The sequence below is a fragment of the Tribolium castaneum genome, chromosome 1 (assembly GCF_031307605.1).
Source record: "Tribolium castaneum strain GA2 chromosome 1, icTriCast1.1, whole genome shotgun sequence".
NCBI classification, from domain to species: Eukaryota; Metazoa; Arthropoda; class Insecta; order Coleoptera; family Tenebrionidae; genus Tribolium; species Tribolium castaneum.
In genome coordinates, this window is record NC_087394.1 from 27,616,390 (window position 1) to 27,633,678 (window position 17,289).

A 17,289-nucleotide genomic window follows, 5' to 3' on the forward strand; every position below is an offset into this window, starting at 1 on the left:
TTAAATTTTGCAAGATAACAGATAAGAATGATTGTTACGCAGATAAAACTGTATATAGACACTGTACACACTGTATTGTTTGATTAAAGTGATTCGAGAGCGCATCGTGCTGAAAATTTGTTAGTTGGAGCTTCTAAAATCGGTAATTTGATTTAGTGCCGTGCAGTAAAAAGGCAAATGTTCATTACAATCACTAATAAAAACGTATTTATAGAGTTTTCAGTTACGCAATTTGCATCCTATTAAACGAACCGTACTAGATAATTTAAATGAGGCAAATCCGAGTCAATTACGTCAAGACGAAGCAGTTAAGTTGTCCGGAACCACACAATGTCATATCCTTTTCATCAAATCATCTCCCAACAAGGATAAATAGCCGTGATTAAAGTGATTTCCGGCTTGAAACACCCCGGAAAAATTCCAAATAACAGATTGATCATCCGTGCAAAATTTTAATAAACTCGCGGCGAAAAAATTTATTGTTGAGGTCAAGAGCACAACCGTTGACCCTCGTTCTCATTGCAGTAGGGTTCTGGTGTTGTTGGTTCAACTCATTCGCTTATCCTACTTCTGGCTAAATAAATCTAAGCAAGGTTTACTTGCCTCGTTTTCTTCACAAAATCGTCACCTGTGTTTTAAAATTTAACATCTGTCGAGTGTGATGTACAAAGATTAATCTTTTTGGCGTTTCTCTCATAAACAGAGATTAAAAAAGTGTTGGGCGGGCTGGTAGTAATCTATTTCACTACCGATGATTCAATCGCAGCAAAATTTTGACCTTCAGGAAATTGAAACCGCATCAAACTGACCTTTCCTAAACTGCTCGAAATCAGCAAGTGACGAAACAATTTTAATGAATAGTTTAAATCCAATTGACCCTCAACTTGGACTGAATATTTACAATAATTGTCACAATAGACATGATTTATTTCCAATTACATCGACCGTGGTATTTATCGATCAATCATCAAGCAGATATTTATTCTTTTAAATAATTCATTCATTGTTACAAACCACCTGTTCAGATAACAACTGTCATAACTTAAATCCCACAACGTCTCTTATCAAATTTATAAATTATGCATTTTGCGGTCATCACCTTCTAATTGCAACAAACTGATAAGAATTACTTATCGAAAGTGAAACAAATTGGACTTACGTCACACCAGCTATAAATTTGCATTGCTTTAATTAAATGATCATCTTCACTGAATTGCATATAAACTCTTACTGTTTAATAATAATTACGGTAACAATGTAAATTCGTGTTTTGTTGTTTGTACACAAGACAATTTTATTTGTTAGCTACAAGTTCTCACAAAAATAATGGCGAAGACGATTTGCAATAGCAAATTATTATTGTTTTCAAGTGTTTTAAATCACATGGCGTGAGAGTCGTGACACCTATACCGATAAGGTGAGAATGTAATTGTCCTACGTATACACAATATTAAATCACCTACACATTAAGTTCGACGGCCTCAAATGTTGGCCCTTCATTCCAACACAAACTATTTAGTGAATGAAAGTACTACACTTCTGAAAGCAAAAAACATCAAACCTAGCAAAACCTTCAACCTTCGGGCTTGTGATGCTAAATTATCCTCGAATCTCTATAATTAATGTTATAATTGAAGTAATTAATATAATTTTCAAGAAACGCAACAACAATTGTCTGTAGGTCCGAGAAATTGCGTATTATAACGTTTGACAACATTATTAATTAACAATAAATAAAAATGTTGTTACGTAGATTATAAACATGCAAGCAAGAGACCAATGTCACAGTAACCCATATCAAGCCCAGCAAAATTAATAATTGTACTATTGTCGTCGTCAACTCGGTTATCGTTTGAAATGGAACAAACAAGCCTTGTCTCACTTAGTTCCAGCAAAGTCGGATGCTTATTATTTTATTTAGACATTTCGTGAAATGCTTTCAACGTTTTGTAGATAGCAGTTACGCGATATGTTCTATTCATACATCAGTAAGATTGAAAATTAACATTTCTCTTCATGTCAACGTTACAAAACGTTCCGTTTTATCAAGAGAGCTCTCCCACATCTTCACTTAATTCAATAATAATGATCGAAAATTTGACTCGATAACAGCTTGTATAACTTTCACACGGGATTCTGAGGATACATAAGCGATTGACGCAATTGCGTGCCAACATTCGTAAAATGAAATTTCCGAGTTAATTAACAAAGTCGAGATGGTTGCGACCGGATATCAAGACAGGTAGTCGTACCTGCACAGGAAATCACCGTTTAGACGTCTTGGAAATACAATGAAGATCTCCTCAAACCCGTGTGTGATGCATAAAATTCTCGACAAGCCGGATCTGAGCCGGTGCCAGTGACATTATCTTGCCGATTTTTTATTTAATAGAAAACTGATTTAAATCGTGTCCACAATTTCACTAATGCTGGAGAAAATCAAACTTTAAATAAATTTCATGCTAATTATGATTCGTCCTACTTTCTACAATAAAACTGTTCATTTTTCTTCACCTACCAAATTCTGTTTGAGGCACACTCCCAGCGAGCCCACATGCGCCTCGGCGCTTTTCTTGAGGACGAGCATTTTGGGCACTTCACAGCAAAGTTCACATTTTTGGAAATGGTTGGCAACAAACAACTTCCAGTAGTAATAGAAAAAGAATGATGAATATGCCGGTCGGCGCCAAGTCAGTCGAGATTATTGTCCATACAGGTGCTCAAAACCATCGAGTTCATGGACACCAGACGATGACCGCGAATTTTTCGATGGCCCACTTGAATCGCCACATGAAATTATCACGATCTGGGCGCGAGACCCGGCAATGGAATTTTAGAAGGATGGTAGTCCTAGAAATATCGAACCAACACACTTTTATCTCCAATCTCCTGGTGTACGCCAATCAAAAAATCTTAAGTTTCGAATTTGCATTCTGCATAAAACAACGAACAGAACCACTCATACAATCGAAAAATGTTAATAATAATTACTCAAACGTCGTGAACAAAAAAACACAAAAATAAAAAGTTTGGCGGTGTATTCAGTTCAGCCATTGTTGCAAAATCCGCAATCGAAAATACCCAAATATTTACATAAGCCACCGCTAGCATACAAAATGTTTGTGCAATTAAAAAGTTTGTTACCTCATTTCATTGTAAAAGGTAATGAATGGCGTCCATGTACCACAATAGTAAAGATAATGAATGACGTTGAAAATTCACGACTATTAATCATCGGGAAACACGATTATCAATTTTTGTCAAGTAATTTACTTGAAATTCATGTTTGCTGATATTTCCATAAATTTATTGCACCACGAGTGAAATTAAAAATTATCCTCTTAATGGATATTATGTACATTCATCATTCAATGAGTGAAAGTTCGCAATTTTTATTATTATCACAAGTATCTTCAGATTTTTATGCAAATTTTCGTAACCGTGTCTACAATTATCACAGTTAATTTTCAGAAAATTAAAGCTCTCAATTATTGCACGCGCAACTGAGTTTAATAGATTTAATGACTACCAATGAGATAAGATAAAAATGTGTTTCTGGCGTAATATTTGGACTTTACACTTACAATAATTTAAGAACAAAGAGGCGTCGGACTGGGAAAACTAACTACACCCAGTTTGTCCTAATTCGATTAGATTAGATAGGATTTAAGTATTGATTTGTCTTTAAAAAAAGTGTCACCAAAGTTGCATCAAAAATATTCCCCAAGATGACGAAAGAAAACCAACCATTTCGCAAATGTATCACAATCACCGACCACAGTTTTACGAATTGAATTACAATACTAAAGACAAATAAAATGATTTCTGTACACATCGACCATCACGTAACAATGTTTCACCGCTGACTGCGGTAAAAGGAGTTCGATATCCAAGCGCAGACAGTCGCAACGAAAACGTACCGTAACTCGGGTATTATTAAACAAATAACCAAACAACTGACTTTGTCCGCAACTTCAAAACTCGAAGCTGGTTTTCTCATTTAAATTCTTTTCTAGGTGGAGGTTTGATATGCCCAGATGGAAACTGGTTGAATGTGCATGGTAGCTGATGGGAAGCGTAAAACAATATAGCGAATAGGAAATCGATACACACCTCTGGGAAATTTCTAGACGGGAGGGAAACACCAAGATTTCAAAGCTTCTCAAGAAAAACGCAAACAGAAGACTTCAATGCATGTTTATTACCCATTGATAAGATTTATCAGATAATAATTTATTTGTACACAAGGCAGCTAAGTTTAATTTTTTATCACCAATATGAATGTAAAAAATAACTTCAAACATTCATTTTTTTCAGAAATGCTAATTAAACGAAACATTATGTAACCAAAACTACACACATGTATACTCTGTGGACTATTTCAGTCATTTTTAAGACGATTTCCATGATTATTCACTGACGAATATAACAGATTAACCATCACTAAAATAACACTTTACGGACTATTTGAGAAAACAAAGAAAAACAAACATAGATTTTTTTAAAATTTTGGAGAAATAGATCATTTTTAAAGTTTTCTTTACCGCCCACATCGGGAAACGAAAAACTCGACCTTCGAAGCATCCTCAAAAATATTTTGCATAAACATGAGATATTTTCAGAGATTATTGCATTTTACTGTTTACAAAAACAAAATCTCATGATTTTATTTGCAACATTTGAAAATATCTGAAACCACAAACCAGTCATGATTTTATGGTCTAGTGAAGTTTGAATTTAGATAAATTTCCCCGAAAACCGGCCTAATCTAACACTACCTGTGATGTGTGCGTTAGATAAGAAAAATCACCAGTTTTCTACGTGTTTTTGAACACAAATCGTCATTTCTTCCTGTTGTTTTACATGTTAGCAAACAATGTCTATTTTTGCTTGCCTGTAATTGCCTTAATGACCCTTTATTTTCGCCGGAAAAGATAAGTATAGAATAATTAAACGATTAAAGCCAAAAACATCTGGTTTTATTCCAATCGCTTGAATTCTTGCTACAAATCAGATACAATTAAGTTTACTAGAAAACCATCTGCTCTTCCTGTTCAGTTTTAAAAGTAAGCATCCTTTTTCCAAATCTCAACACCGAATTCCTGTTTACCCGAACGTGGGCACAAATTTCCAAACATTTTGTTTCAGAAAGTGAGTGAATTCCTGAGCATTTGAGGCAGCTCATCAGCGACTTGTTTGTCATTTTCCATACTTGTCACTCATTTAAAAACCCGATCAACAACATAGAAAACAGATATCAATCAATGCCACTGCCTTATGTGTGAGCCTCGGTTAATTAATGTGAAGTTTATCTCGAGTGGCCAGCGTTCCCACCTTTACGGCAAATTATTTATTAATAAGACATTAACCTTGAAAACAGGGATAACCACAAATAAGTAAACTTGCATCCGAAAATAAACCGGTATGAACGTAAAACCTTGACTTACAGCGTAACGCAGCAATTGAGACAATTAAGGATAATTCGCTTAGCCCCCCAGATTATAACCTAATAATTAATCTGTTTACGGCTGCGACCTGGCCACTCGGGCCCGCAAGGACATCCATTAGCCCATTACTTAGCCAAATTTCCAGCTTGTGCGCTAATAGTCGCTATTAACGCTGAGATAATTACAAAAATACATAATTGTTTCTCACCTGGTAATAAGAGTCGGCCATCTTGAATCCAAATTTACATCACTCAAATGTGGAATTCGGACGGTTTGGCGGTGTTTTAACGGCACATAGCGGTTAGAATGAAAGCACATATGAAATTAACGGCTCTGTTTACGTTTCGTTAAATATTCCAGTTCAATTGTAAAATATTTGGCCACGATTTTTCTACATATCACATTACGACGCGCACTGTTTTGCCGGCGCAACACGACTGAATTAGTTTGTTTTCATTGGCTCGCTGAGAAATAGCATGAGATGGAGATATCGGGCCTCGCATGTGGAGGATGGGAGTACAACAGGTGCTCCGATCTAGGCGGCGAGACAGCGCTGGGAATACGATGACATTTAACAAAAAATTTAAAAAAATCGTTAATTAAATTTGAATTTCATTTAATTCCGAGGAATTTTCAGCCACACATCGCCACCAGTTTAATAAATACACACAACGTTGCATTTCTTTGGTTAATTGGGCATTAATTAATTAACACTTCCACAATCATTAAAAATTTCTCTCATCAGTTTCCATTAAAAATCTTTGAATAATTTTTTTTCAACTAGTACTATTCGCTACTAGTGATAGGTTTTCCCGGAAAATGGGCAAAAAATTTATCGCTAAGAAAACACAGCTTGTTTGTCGTAATTTTTATTTTTAAACGATAACAAAATAAATATTTGTAATTTCTATTCGGTTAATTTAATTAGATAATAAGCCACGAATTTTTGTAATACTGTACGGATAAACTGCAAGACTTTAAATTTGACGCCGTTTTAGCGTCATCAGGTGCACCAATACGAATTCAATCAGGAAAAAAAGCAAATTTTATAAAACCACTCAAGAACACCACACAAATCTCACCCATTCTCTTGAAAAAAATTACTCTAAATTACCACAACCAACAAAAAATACAACCATTTATTTAGGCTCCTATCGTGATAACGTAAACACGTTCTAATTTTTTATGGTTGGCCACTCTGGACCTGAAGGTCATTGTTCCGATTTTCAGGTTATCTCCAAAAATTTGTATATAAATTAAAAAAAAAGGGAAACTGTTTTATAGACGTGTTTAAAATAGGCAAAATGTTCAATAAATTTACCTATAATTTTCGCAGGGGCTGTCATTTATGTCAAAGAACCAGACGTTTATTTTCTAGTAAAGCGGGGTATGGGGGCTAGATTTGCCCAATTTAGACTCAAATTTGGATTTTTAGCGCCAACAATCAATGGAACAGTGTCGTGGGCTTGGAAGTTCACGCCCAAATTAACACAACCAGTAAACTATTCTCAAGTGCTTCAACCAAGTTTTCGTCCCCCGTGAACGCAAATGTGGCCCTTTTCGACTGCGCAATTCCCGGCACTTTGCCCGTACTTAACAAAAAATGCGTCGAATTCGGGGTTTTAACGGCGCTAGCTTTGAATTGTCGAATAAATCCCGTCTCAACTTTTGACCGCAAACATTATTTTTACGCAGATCTCCCTGTAAGTTGTTGACCAGTTTTTTTGGTGATTTATATTTTTGCGTTGAGGCCGGTTATCAAATAACCCAGCAGAGACACCCTCTGGCCAACGACGGCCGTCTCGAATTCCAAGTCTTTAGCCCCGGTGTTCACAAAGCCCCCTACAAGAGGCAAGTCCGCATTAAGCAGCTCCAGCTGGAGCAAGACAGCGGAAAGAGCCTCCACGACACTGACCGCAGTCTCGTTGATTTAAACCGTGCGGGGGTTCCCCTAATGGAGGTCGTTTTCGAGCCCGATTTGAGCGACGGCGAGGAGGCCGCAGCCCTAGTTAAGGAATTAATCGCGATTTTGCAACGCATTGGCACTTGCAGCTGCAAAATGGAAGGTGGGCCCCTTTTAAAATCAATGGCAACATTCTTACGAAATTTTTAGAGGGGGCCCTGCGGGTGGACGCGAACGTGTCCATAAATAGACAAGGGGAGGCTCTGGGGGTGCGCACGGAGATCAAGAATATCGGGTCGGTGAGGGGCGTCGCGGGGGCGATTCGGTACGAAATCGAGCGCCAGATTCAAGTGAAGGAGTCTGGGGGGGCTGTGGAGAATGAAACTAGGGCTTGGGACGCTTTGGGTAAAGTCACAGTTTCAATGAGAGACAAGGAGCAAGTGCAGGTTTTTTTTTCAATTTTGTGTCAAATTTTCGAAATTTGCTCAGGATTATAGGTACATGCCGGAGCCTAATTTGCCCCCCTTGCACGTGGCAATGGGTCCGGTGTCTCAAGGGTGCGTCAGTGTTGACTCCCTCAAAAGTTCTCTCCCGGAATTACCGGAAGGAACGAGAGTTAGACTGAGGGAAAGCTCCGGTTTGACTCTAGAGCAAAGCATTATTTTAGTGAATGATAGTTCGCTGTTAAATTTATTTGAGGACGTTTGGAGGGCGAAAAAAATTGAGGGAAAACTACTCGCCAACTTGTTGATAAATGAGTACACCTCGATTCTGAATAAGATGGATTTAGAACCGAGCCAATTGTGAGTTAAGTGCGGAAACATAGTAGTTTAGATCGGGATTAAGTTACATTTTTCAGTTCTTTTAATTCTGACTATTTTGGGGAAATTGCCGTACTTTTGCAAAATGGTGAAATCACAAGAAACACGGTTAAGCTCGTCTTGGACGAAATCATCCAAGGGAGCACAAAACGGCCACTTGAGGTTTGCAAGACCGAAGTTGTTTCACTTACGAATTATTTGTTTCCAGATCGTGAGAGAAAAAAACTGGTTACAGATTACCGACGAAGATGCGTTGAGACAGTTATGTCAGGAGGCCTTAGACCAGAACGAAAAAGTTGTGAAACAGTACAAGGGCGGAAAAACGAAAGTTTTTAAAGCACTTCTTGGATACGTGGCGACGAAAAGTAAACAAAGAGCAGACATGAAAAAATGTGATAAGATTTTAAAAGAATTGTTGAATAAACAGTAATCATGTTAATAAACAGTCGTAATGTATTTGTTGTGTTTTATTTTTTCCTTAAATTCGGGTGAAAACCCGGAATCGTTTGGCGCAAAATATCCTAAGTCTCGACGCGCATAAGATTTCGTGGGCCGATCACAAATGTCAAAAAAATTGTGATTCATATTACTTTTAAATCAATAATGTGTTGTATGTATTGAAATAATTGTAACAATTTGGCCGTACGGTATAAATTTAGCTTGATTCTAACCCACCTGACTTGAAAAAAGTAAGTTTTTATACCCTTTTTCCAACCTAACCTCACTGTAATTTTGCGAAAAAAATCATCACAAATAATTTTGTAGACATCACAGCTATGACAAATTCGCACTCTCCTTGCCAAATTGGGGACCGCGTCGAGAGCGGCGGTTACATCGGAACGGTAAAATACGTGGGCCCCATCGAGGGCAAGCCCTCAATTTGGCTCGGGATCGACTGGGACAACCCCCAGCGGGGCAAACACGACGGCCGCGTCAACGGAGTGCAATATTTCACCACCAGGTATTGATCCCCATTCATTTTTACCCCGACTTTACCAAATTTTAGAAACCCGACTTCAGGTTCCTTCATAAGGCCTGAGAAGGTCAATTGCGGGAAATCAGCCCTAGCGTCGATTGAGTCGCGCTACGGCCAGTTCGAGGATGAATTCACCGCCAAAATCAACAAACAGAAGCAGCTGCTTATCCAACAAAACATGAACGCGCCTTTTTTGGAAATGGTCGGCTTTGACAAGGTTTTCCACAAACAGAGCGACTTCACGTCGTTGAGAATCGTCAATTTGCGTGACCAAGGGATTAATTCGGCGGGTCCGCCGCTACGACTCGGAGAAACGTGTCCGAATATTGAAGAGTTGGACATTTCGAAAAATTTGCTAGTGTCTTGGGAGAGCGTTTTTGAGATTTGCCGCCAGTTGCCGAGGCTTTTTTGGCTGAATGTTAGTGAGAATTTGCTGGACTTGCCAACGATTAGTGAGAGTTTTCCAAACGTGACAACTCTGATTTGTGGGTGTATGGACTTGGACTGGGGGCACATTTGCCAACTTGGACGCATTTTCCCGTCAGTTGAAGAGTTCAGAGCTCCGAATAACAAAATCCGGGGGCTTAGCACACCTGAGGGGTTTTTCACCAAATTAAAGTTGCTCGATCTTGAAGGGAATAACATTGAGTTTTGGACGGAGGTCTGCAAATTGGGGGATTTACCGCACTTGGAGCAACTTATTCTGGAGAATATTGGGCTCCAGTTGATTGAGTTTGAGGGTGATTCCCCCAAAGTACAAGCTTTCAGAGCGATGAAAAAATTATGTGTTGTGAAAAACTTGATCCGTGAGGTAAGACTGAAACTTTGTTCGTTTCCGTTCATGAGAGGATTGATTTTAGTGGCGTTCTGTGGCTGAGTTAAATCGGCTTGAAAGTTTAGAAAATCTGCGATTTTCCAAAAACCCCATCACAGAATCGGAAGAACCTGACACTATCCATCAAATAATAATCGCAAAAATTGCCAACTTGAAAATTTTAAATGGGGTTGAGATTGAAGCCACTGAGAGACGGGGGGCTGAATACGACTACATGAAAAAGTACGGTCTTGAATGGTTGGACGCCAAGGGTACCAACAAAGAGGCTGATTTTCTCAAAACCCACAACAGATATTTGGAATTGATACAAAGTCTGTTTATATTTTTTTTGTTACGTTTTTACGGTTATTTTTGCAGAATATGGCGAGCTGGAAGAGAGTGAACTTGTCTCAAAACCGAAAATTATTAAAAATACGTTGGTCCAATTAAGTATAGTTTTTGAGGACTTTACGGTAGAAAAGAAAGTGCCTCTCACAATGACTGTGCAAAAACTTATAGTCCTCACACAGAAAATGTTCAGCTTGAGTGGAAGGCCCCACTTGATTTACGCCAGCAAGAGCGATCCAGAAATCGAGATTCTTCTAGAGGATGAAATGAAAGAAATCGGAGTTTACTCAATGCAAAATGGTGATAAAATTATCGTGAAAGACAAAGTGTGATTGATTTTGTGTTGTACAAAACCATTAATTTATTCAATAAAGTTTTTAATAAATATTTTCCAAATAAAAAGGTGTTTTCTTCTTGAATACTTGAATACATTACATAACCCTACTTATTATAGAATCTTTGAATAACTGATAGAATACGTGGTTCCAGCTCACAGGACTTAAATTTTTAGGCCCCCTTCTTCCTTACTAATCGATTAGCAGCAATAGAAACGTTCCTATTGTTAGAAAATATTACAAAAAATTGCATAACCGCACTTTTTTCCAAACATGCCATAACCTAAAAAAACTACCGGGTCAATGTAAACACCACGGTTTCACCCAGCACCATACAAAAAATGAAGTAAGAACCCGACTATTGGCACTTGAGTTGCCTCAAAACCGAAAATTTTAGACTAAACGTCGATGGCTTAATCGTGTACTTCCCCTATGACTACATCTACCCCGAGCAGTATGCCTACATGTGCGAGCTCAAGCGGGCCCTGGACGCCAAAGTACGCTCCCCGCCTTTCACAGCCCCTTTTTTATGTTAATTTTAGGGCCACTGCCTTTTGGAAATGCCCTCAGGGACGGGTAAGACCACCACCATTCTCTCCCTCGTTGTTGCATACATGCTCGAGCACCCCCATGACGTCCGCAAGTTGATCTACTGCTCTCGTACTGTCCCCGAAATCGAGAAAGTTATGGAAGAATTGAAAAAACTGCTCGAGTATTATGAGAAGTTGGACGGGGAGTACCCCCATCTCCTGGGGCTGGTTTTGTCCTCACGGAAGAATCTATGTATTCACCCGGAAGTAGGTGATTTGGGGGTGCATAACCGGGCTTGATTTTGCAAATTTCAGGTGAGTACTGAGCGCGAGGGTAAGATTGTGGACGGAAAATGCCACGCACTAACGGCGAGTTACATAAGGGAGAGGCACAATTACGATGATACAACTCCCATTTGTCAGTATTACGAAGGTTTCGCTTTGGATGGCAAAGAAAGTACGATGCCGTTTGGGGTTTACAGTATAGATGATTTGAAACAGTACGGACGGGACCGCAACTGGTGCCCCTATTTCCTGTCTCGTTTTGTGGTACTTGAGGTCACACTTTACATTGCACTTCTGACCCTTTTTCCTAGATAAGTTACGCGAATATCGTAGTCTACAGTTACCACTATTTACTAGACCCCAAGATCGCCGAAGTCGTCTCCAAAGAGCTGACACGAGAGTCAGTTGTTATTTTCGATGAGGCTCACAATATCGATAATGTTTGCATCGACTCAATGAGTGTGAAAATCAACAAACGAATTATCGATCGAGCTTCCGCCAACATCCAGTTATTGGAACGTACTGTGGCCGAGTAAATCCCCGGAAGTTTAAGTTTTCTCTGGATTTTTTAAAATTTTTTAGGATGCGTGAAGACGATCACAAAAAATTGCAAGAAGAATATCAGAGATTAGTTGAGGGGCTGCGCGACGCTAGCGTGGCGCGAGACACTGACGTCATTTTGGCCAATCCGGTCTTGCCCGACGCCATCCTCCAGGGTAATACCCGAATTAGATTTATATATTCCGTGACGTTGAAATTAAGTTGGCAACACTGAGTGATATAGACACAGCTTAATGCGTTGACAAAAATGAAGAAATTTAGTGATTTTTAGCCAAAAAACTTTGTACTTAACAGCTTGAGAATTTAAAAAATAACACTGTTTTCAAAGTTTGATAATTTTTAACTTATTTTTAGCAAAATTTCACTCGAAAACGAGGTCATTCGAATGAAACAAACTCAATAGTATAATTTTCGATTTGTGTATAATTTTTAAACATGTTTAACAAAGTTAAAAAACTAAACAGATCTGACCTGACCTGACCTGACAATAAATAAATAAAATAGGTAGCATCAATTGCGATATATTTTCCTGGATTTTCATCCTTTTTTCAACGAATTTTTTTGGAGGAAAACCTTGTTTTTTTCTCATAAACCTGGTAAACACTCGGTAAAGCCAAATTTGGTTGACCTAATTCAGTCGAATATTTTTCAACGAAACAATCTTCAACGAAATAACTGTTTCTAAATAAAAACACATGAAAAAAGCAAAAAATAATGTCATTTTCGATTAAATAAGAATCTTTTTTCTGCTGAAATCTCTCAAAAGTAAACTTATTTGCTTATTTTTTGTCTTATTTTTGAGGGCATTATTCGAAATCATTGAACTTCAGGCTAAAACAACCATACAAAATGCTCGGAAAATGCAAAAATAATCGCATTTTCGATGATATTTTGTGATTTGTCCGCCTGGTTTAGTAATGCTTTGAGAAGAATTTTGTAGCTCAAAAATGCACTTAAATGCTAGACAGAGGCAAAAATATTGCCATTTCCGAATTAATTTTTTGGGCTGATTGTTATTTATTATGTCAGTAATTCGAAAAAAAATTAAATTGCGTAATTTATTAATTTTCAGAGGCCGTCCCTGGAAATATTCGCAACGCCGAGCACTTTGTCAGTTTCCTGAAACGTTTCCTCGAATACCTCAAAACTCGGCTGCGAGTCCAGCACGTGGTGCAAGAAAGCCCTGCTGGATTTTTAAAAGACGTCCAATCCAAAGTCTGTATTGAACGAAAACCGTTACGTTTCTGTGCTGAACGCTTGGCATCTCTGTTGAGAACTTTGGAAATATCAGACTTGACCGACTTCAGTCCGGTCATTTTAGTCACACATTTGGCCACTTTGGTGGCCACTTATACGAAAGGTTTTACGATAATCGTAGAACCGTTTGATGATAAGACACCGACGGTGTCAAACCCGATCTTACATTTCAGTTGTTTGGATTCGTCGATTGCCATAAAACCGGTTTTTGATCGGTTTCAAACCGTGGTTATAACCTCTGGAACCCTATCCCCTCTAGATATGTACCCCAAGATTTTGAACTTCCATCCTGTGATCATGTCTTCGTTCACTATGACGTTGGCCAGGCCTTGTTTGCTACCAATGGTAAGTCCAGAGGTTGGTGGAGTTCATCATTGACCATTGAATGTTAAGTTATTTAAATAAATTTGCACAAAATTTATAGTATATGTGCGGAATAAACACCGTTTATTTTTTGCATTTTTGAACGTAGCTTTTCATGACTCTTTGTGAGGAAGTTTTGGGGTAATTATTCAAAAACCAAGAATAATAAAAAAAAAAAAATTGAATCATTTTTAAGGAAGAAAGTAGGTATGTTTCAACATTTTTTGGAGAGTTAAAAAAATGAGGAAACTTTTAAGTTTTATCACATAAAAATATTGAAAGATTGGTGTCTCTTACTTACAGTAATTAGTAATTAACTAATTACTCAAAAGATGCGATATTAACCTTTAAACATGAAAAAAATTCACTAGTGGAAAAAATGAAAATTTTAGCTAATAACAACGCTTAGGCCATTATTCGTCATTTATTACAGAAAAATAACTGAACCATTTATCCGTGGAAATTACTATAATTTATTTATTGAATAAGAACTGAATTAACATTTAAAGTCAAATATCTTTTGATTTATTAACTTCAGACATAACATACAGTTTTTAGAAAAATAAAAAAAAATGGATGTTCCATTTAATTAATTAGGAACCTGTTCAAAAATCGTGCCAAAATAATGCAGTTGATGTTCCGCAAATTTGATAAAAATGCAACTACGATATATTTCACCATTTTTAAATATAATATGGTCTGATTAGTTGGAAAAAGATGAACAAACGTGTCCGTAACATAAACACTCATTACAACTTACAAAAAAGTAAAAACTTACCCTTTCTGTTGTCCTTGGAGCCCTGAAATCAAAACATTGATATCAAAAAAGATTGCTTATGATTTAAACCAGTTAATAGTAGGTATTTCAGAAAATGGTAACAGAATTTTTTGTAATTCGGAAGTTGAAAGTTGTATTACTGTGAAAGAGTATATTGGATCTTATCTTTAGAAATTTCTACTATTAAGTTCAAAACTTTTGATACTTTTGATTTAAAATTAATCAATAAATCGTCATTCATTCCGAAAAATTTTATTCTTCAAAAATAATAATTACATTATTAACAAACTTGATAATGTACCCATTATTTTATTTTAATTTATTTTATTCGTAGTATTGGCAAAAAACGCTTGGTTCCATACCATATTCAGTGAGCGGATAAATTATTATTAACTATTATCTTATTAAAACCTAAGATATTTTATAATGGCAGAAATGCTCGAACAAATCAATTTCTTTTTAGCCATGTCGATAGATCTTTTAATTGTTGAACCAAAATAAATAAAAATAAAAAAAACTATCCAAAAGAGTGAAAAGCGTAAATGTTTAATACCATCAAAAAACAAACACAATTTCAAATATCTAACAAAAAATAATTCTTTTATTTAATTAAAATTTTCGAAATGTTCCCACATTACGAAGAACTTCCGGACTTTTCAAATCGTCTAAATTTTGTGGTCTATTCTCTGTTTTCTCTCCAATTGTTTCCAAAAATACAAAAAGAAGGTAATAGGTTTGTGTTTGAAACTACTCTCATGATTTTTTTTGTCGAAATAACAAATTTATTAGTTTGCTTTTTGTTAGTAGTATTAAAATTTATGTTGTCACCTAACATTTCTAGAACGGGCTTTCGTTAAATTCTATCGGTTGCGTAACACCCATCAGATCATCTCCATTCACTACTTTAGCAAATATGCAACCAATAAAAATCTATCCGACGATAAGTGGTCTTAGAAACAGAGGGTAAGATGTTTCGAAGAGACTAAAAAATTAGGGATTCCATTAAAAAAATTCGAGAGACCATTACTCAAAAACCTAAAGTTGTAAAATTTTCAGTTCAATTGAAAAGAGAATTAGCCTGTTGGACAATTTTTGCATTTTAAAGTTATGTCATGGAATATCTGTAGGGTGAAAAACGATATCTTTTAATGAAGACGGCGAAAAAATCATACGTATAATAATAGCACTGGAGGAAGAAAGTCTCTTCTCTTCCTTAGATTACTGTACTCTGCTTCGCTTTGGGCATTAGTTCAACTTCGGGAGAGAACCTATGTCTGTCCTCTCTTGGTATACAAATAACTACGAGTGTGGTTTTAAATAATTTTGCCGCTAACTGTATACTTTTAACATCATTATCATCATCTCATTGGTCGTTTTAGATCGTGTCAAAAGGCAACGACCAAGTCGCAATTTCGTCAAAATTCGAGACACGCGAAGACAATGCTGTTATCCGAAACTACGGCCAACTCTTGGTCGAAATAGCCGCCAATGTCCCCGACGGAATCGTCTGTTTCTTCACCTCTTATCTCTACCTGGAATCGGTCGTGGCCAGTTGGTACGACCAAGGCGTCATCGACAGCCTCCAAAGATACAAACTCCTCTTCATCGAGACCCAAGACTCGGCAGAAACGAGCTTCGCCCTCATGTACTACATCAAAGTATGTTTTTCCCCCAGCCTGTCCACAGTCGGTAAAGTAGGAATTTCCAGGCTTGCGAGTCGGGCCGCGGGGCCGTGCTGCTCTCCGTCGCGCGGGGCAAAGTCTCCGAAGGGGTCGACTTCGACCACCACCTGGGGCGCGCAGTCCTCATGTTCGGCATTCCCTACGTGTACACCCAGAGCCGCATCCTCAAAGCGCGCCTCGACTACCTTCGGGACCAGTTCCAGATCCGGGAGAACGATTTTTTGACCTTTGACGCCATGAGACACGCGGCCCAGTGCGTGGGGAGGGCTATCAGGGGCAAGACCGACTACGGTATCATGATTTTCGCCGATAAGAGGTTTTCCAGGTCGGATAAGCGGTCAAAGTTGCCCAAGTGGATCCAGGAGCATTTGAAGGACTCTCTGACGAATCTGTCGACGGAGGAGGCGGTCCAGGTGAGTTGGGGGTTGTGAGGGAGAGTGGCGTGAGTTTGACTTGCAGATTGCCAAGCGGTGGTTGCGACAGATGGCGCAGCCGTTCACTAGGGAGGACCAGTTGGGGGTGTCTTTGCTCACTTTGGAGCAGTTGCAGAATTTGGAGGCGAGTAAAATCCAAGAGCAGGCGCAACAAAATTGATTTGTTATTATTTTTTACGTAATAAAGTATTTTCAAGAAAAAATGTTTTATTCCTGATTTCCTGACCCAATTGAGCGTAAAATGCACTTACACTCCTTTAGTACGAGGTATCTTGTTGATTGTTTCCGGTGTGCGCTGCAAGTTCAGTGAAGGAGAAAACTAGTTACGATTTTACTTGGAATAGTACTAATTGGGTTTGAAGTTAGTTAGAATATTTAAAAAGGAAACTGACGATTATTTATTAGACAAGAATGCATAATAGTTGTTCGTAACCAGAAATTTTAGGTTTTTTGCGTGAATAGAACGTAATCTGAATGCCTGACTCGTTTTTATGTCACCAATAAGAGAATATATGGATAATTCTGGTTTCTGATAAGTAGCGAGATTGCTGATGGTTGATATTAAAAACTGGATTTCCGTAATTAACTCGGATGAAGATAATTATCTACACTCATTCGCAAACTATTTAAATAGTTGTAACATTTCGCAACAGAAAATTAACGATTTAATCTGAAAAAAAAACAACCGAGAGGATAAAAAATATGTTTGGTGCAATGCATTATATTGTACAAGCTCGTGCTATGTAGCATGTTAT

General features: G+C 37.7%; 4 protein-coding genes and 1 long non-coding RNA gene across 11 annotated transcripts in view; 4 read left to right on the forward strand and 1 right to left on the reverse strand.

Moving 5' to 3' along the window:
• Positions 1-5,895, reverse strand: part of Pkn (Protein kinase N) — a 29,278-nt gene extending 23,383 nt beyond the window's left edge. For 3 of the 6 annotated variants that reach the window (XM_008193852.3, XM_008193823.3, XM_015977910.2), the window contains exons 1-2: positions 3,585-3,867; positions 2,519-2,850 (exon numbers count right to left, since the gene is read on the reverse strand). In XM_008193852.3, coding sequence (XP_008192074.1) covers positions 2,519-2,587 — 69 coding nt within the window. In that variant the 5' untranslated portion in view covers positions 2,588-2,850; positions 3,585-3,867. Of the gene's footprint in view, positions 1-2,518; positions 2,851-3,584; positions 3,872-5,655 lie in introns of those variants that run through there. The other 3 variants (XM_015977912.2, XM_015977911.2, XM_015977914.2) reach the window with 3 other exon arrangements.
• On the forward strand, positions 3-4,954 carry LOC135265719 (uncharacterized). 2 transcript variants are annotated; one of them, XR_010333523.1, is made up of 3 exons: positions 3-142; positions 215-307; positions 4,017-4,954. It is a non-coding gene; the product is annotated as an uncharacterized LOC135265719 (long non-coding RNA). The 2 variants fall into 2 exon arrangements; XR_010333522.1 differs by lacking the exon at positions 4,017-4,954 and having other exon boundaries at positions 73-142; positions 215-2,469.
• Positions 5,896-6,639: 744 nt separating the features above from the next.
• GatB (Glutamyl-tRNA amidotransferase, subunit B) lies at positions 6,640-8,627 on the forward strand. The gene is made up of 7 exons (XM_965865.4): positions 6,640-6,834; positions 6,883-7,150; positions 7,198-7,513; positions 7,561-7,796; positions 7,840-8,153; positions 8,210-8,333; positions 8,380-8,627. The coding sequence occupies exons 1-7, from the start codon at positions 6,752-6,754 to the stop codon at positions 8,599-8,601; spliced, it is 1,563 nt and encodes a 520-aa protein (XP_970958.3). The 5' UTR covers positions 6,640-6,751; the 3' UTR covers positions 8,602-8,627.
• A 65-nt stretch (positions 8,628-8,692) lies between these two features.
• Positions 8,693-10,711, forward strand: Tbce (Tubulin-binding cofactor E). Its single transcript, XM_965808.4, has 5 exons — positions 8,693-8,860; positions 8,937-9,132; positions 9,178-9,958; positions 10,008-10,293; positions 10,340-10,711. The coding sequence occupies exons 2-5, from the start codon at positions 8,948-8,950 to the stop codon at positions 10,639-10,641; spliced, it is 1,554 nt and encodes a 517-aa protein (XP_970901.2). The 5' UTR covers positions 8,693-8,860; positions 8,937-8,947; the 3' UTR covers positions 10,642-10,711.
• Positions 10,712-10,806: 95 nt separating this feature from the next.
• Xpd (Xeroderma pigmentosum D) lies at positions 10,807-16,742 on the forward strand. The gene is made up of 10 exons (XM_965751.4): positions 10,807-10,990; positions 11,042-11,141; positions 11,187-11,441; positions 11,490-11,723; positions 11,771-11,991; positions 12,042-12,175; positions 13,093-13,622; positions 15,798-16,076; positions 16,127-16,513; positions 16,560-16,742. Exons 1-10 carry the CDS (start codon positions 10,986-10,988, stop codon positions 16,692-16,694), a joined length of 2,280 nt encoding a protein of 759 aa, XP_970844.1. The 5' UTR covers positions 10,807-10,985; the 3' UTR covers positions 16,695-16,742.
• The last annotated feature ends 547 nt before the right edge of the window (positions 16,743-17,289 follow it).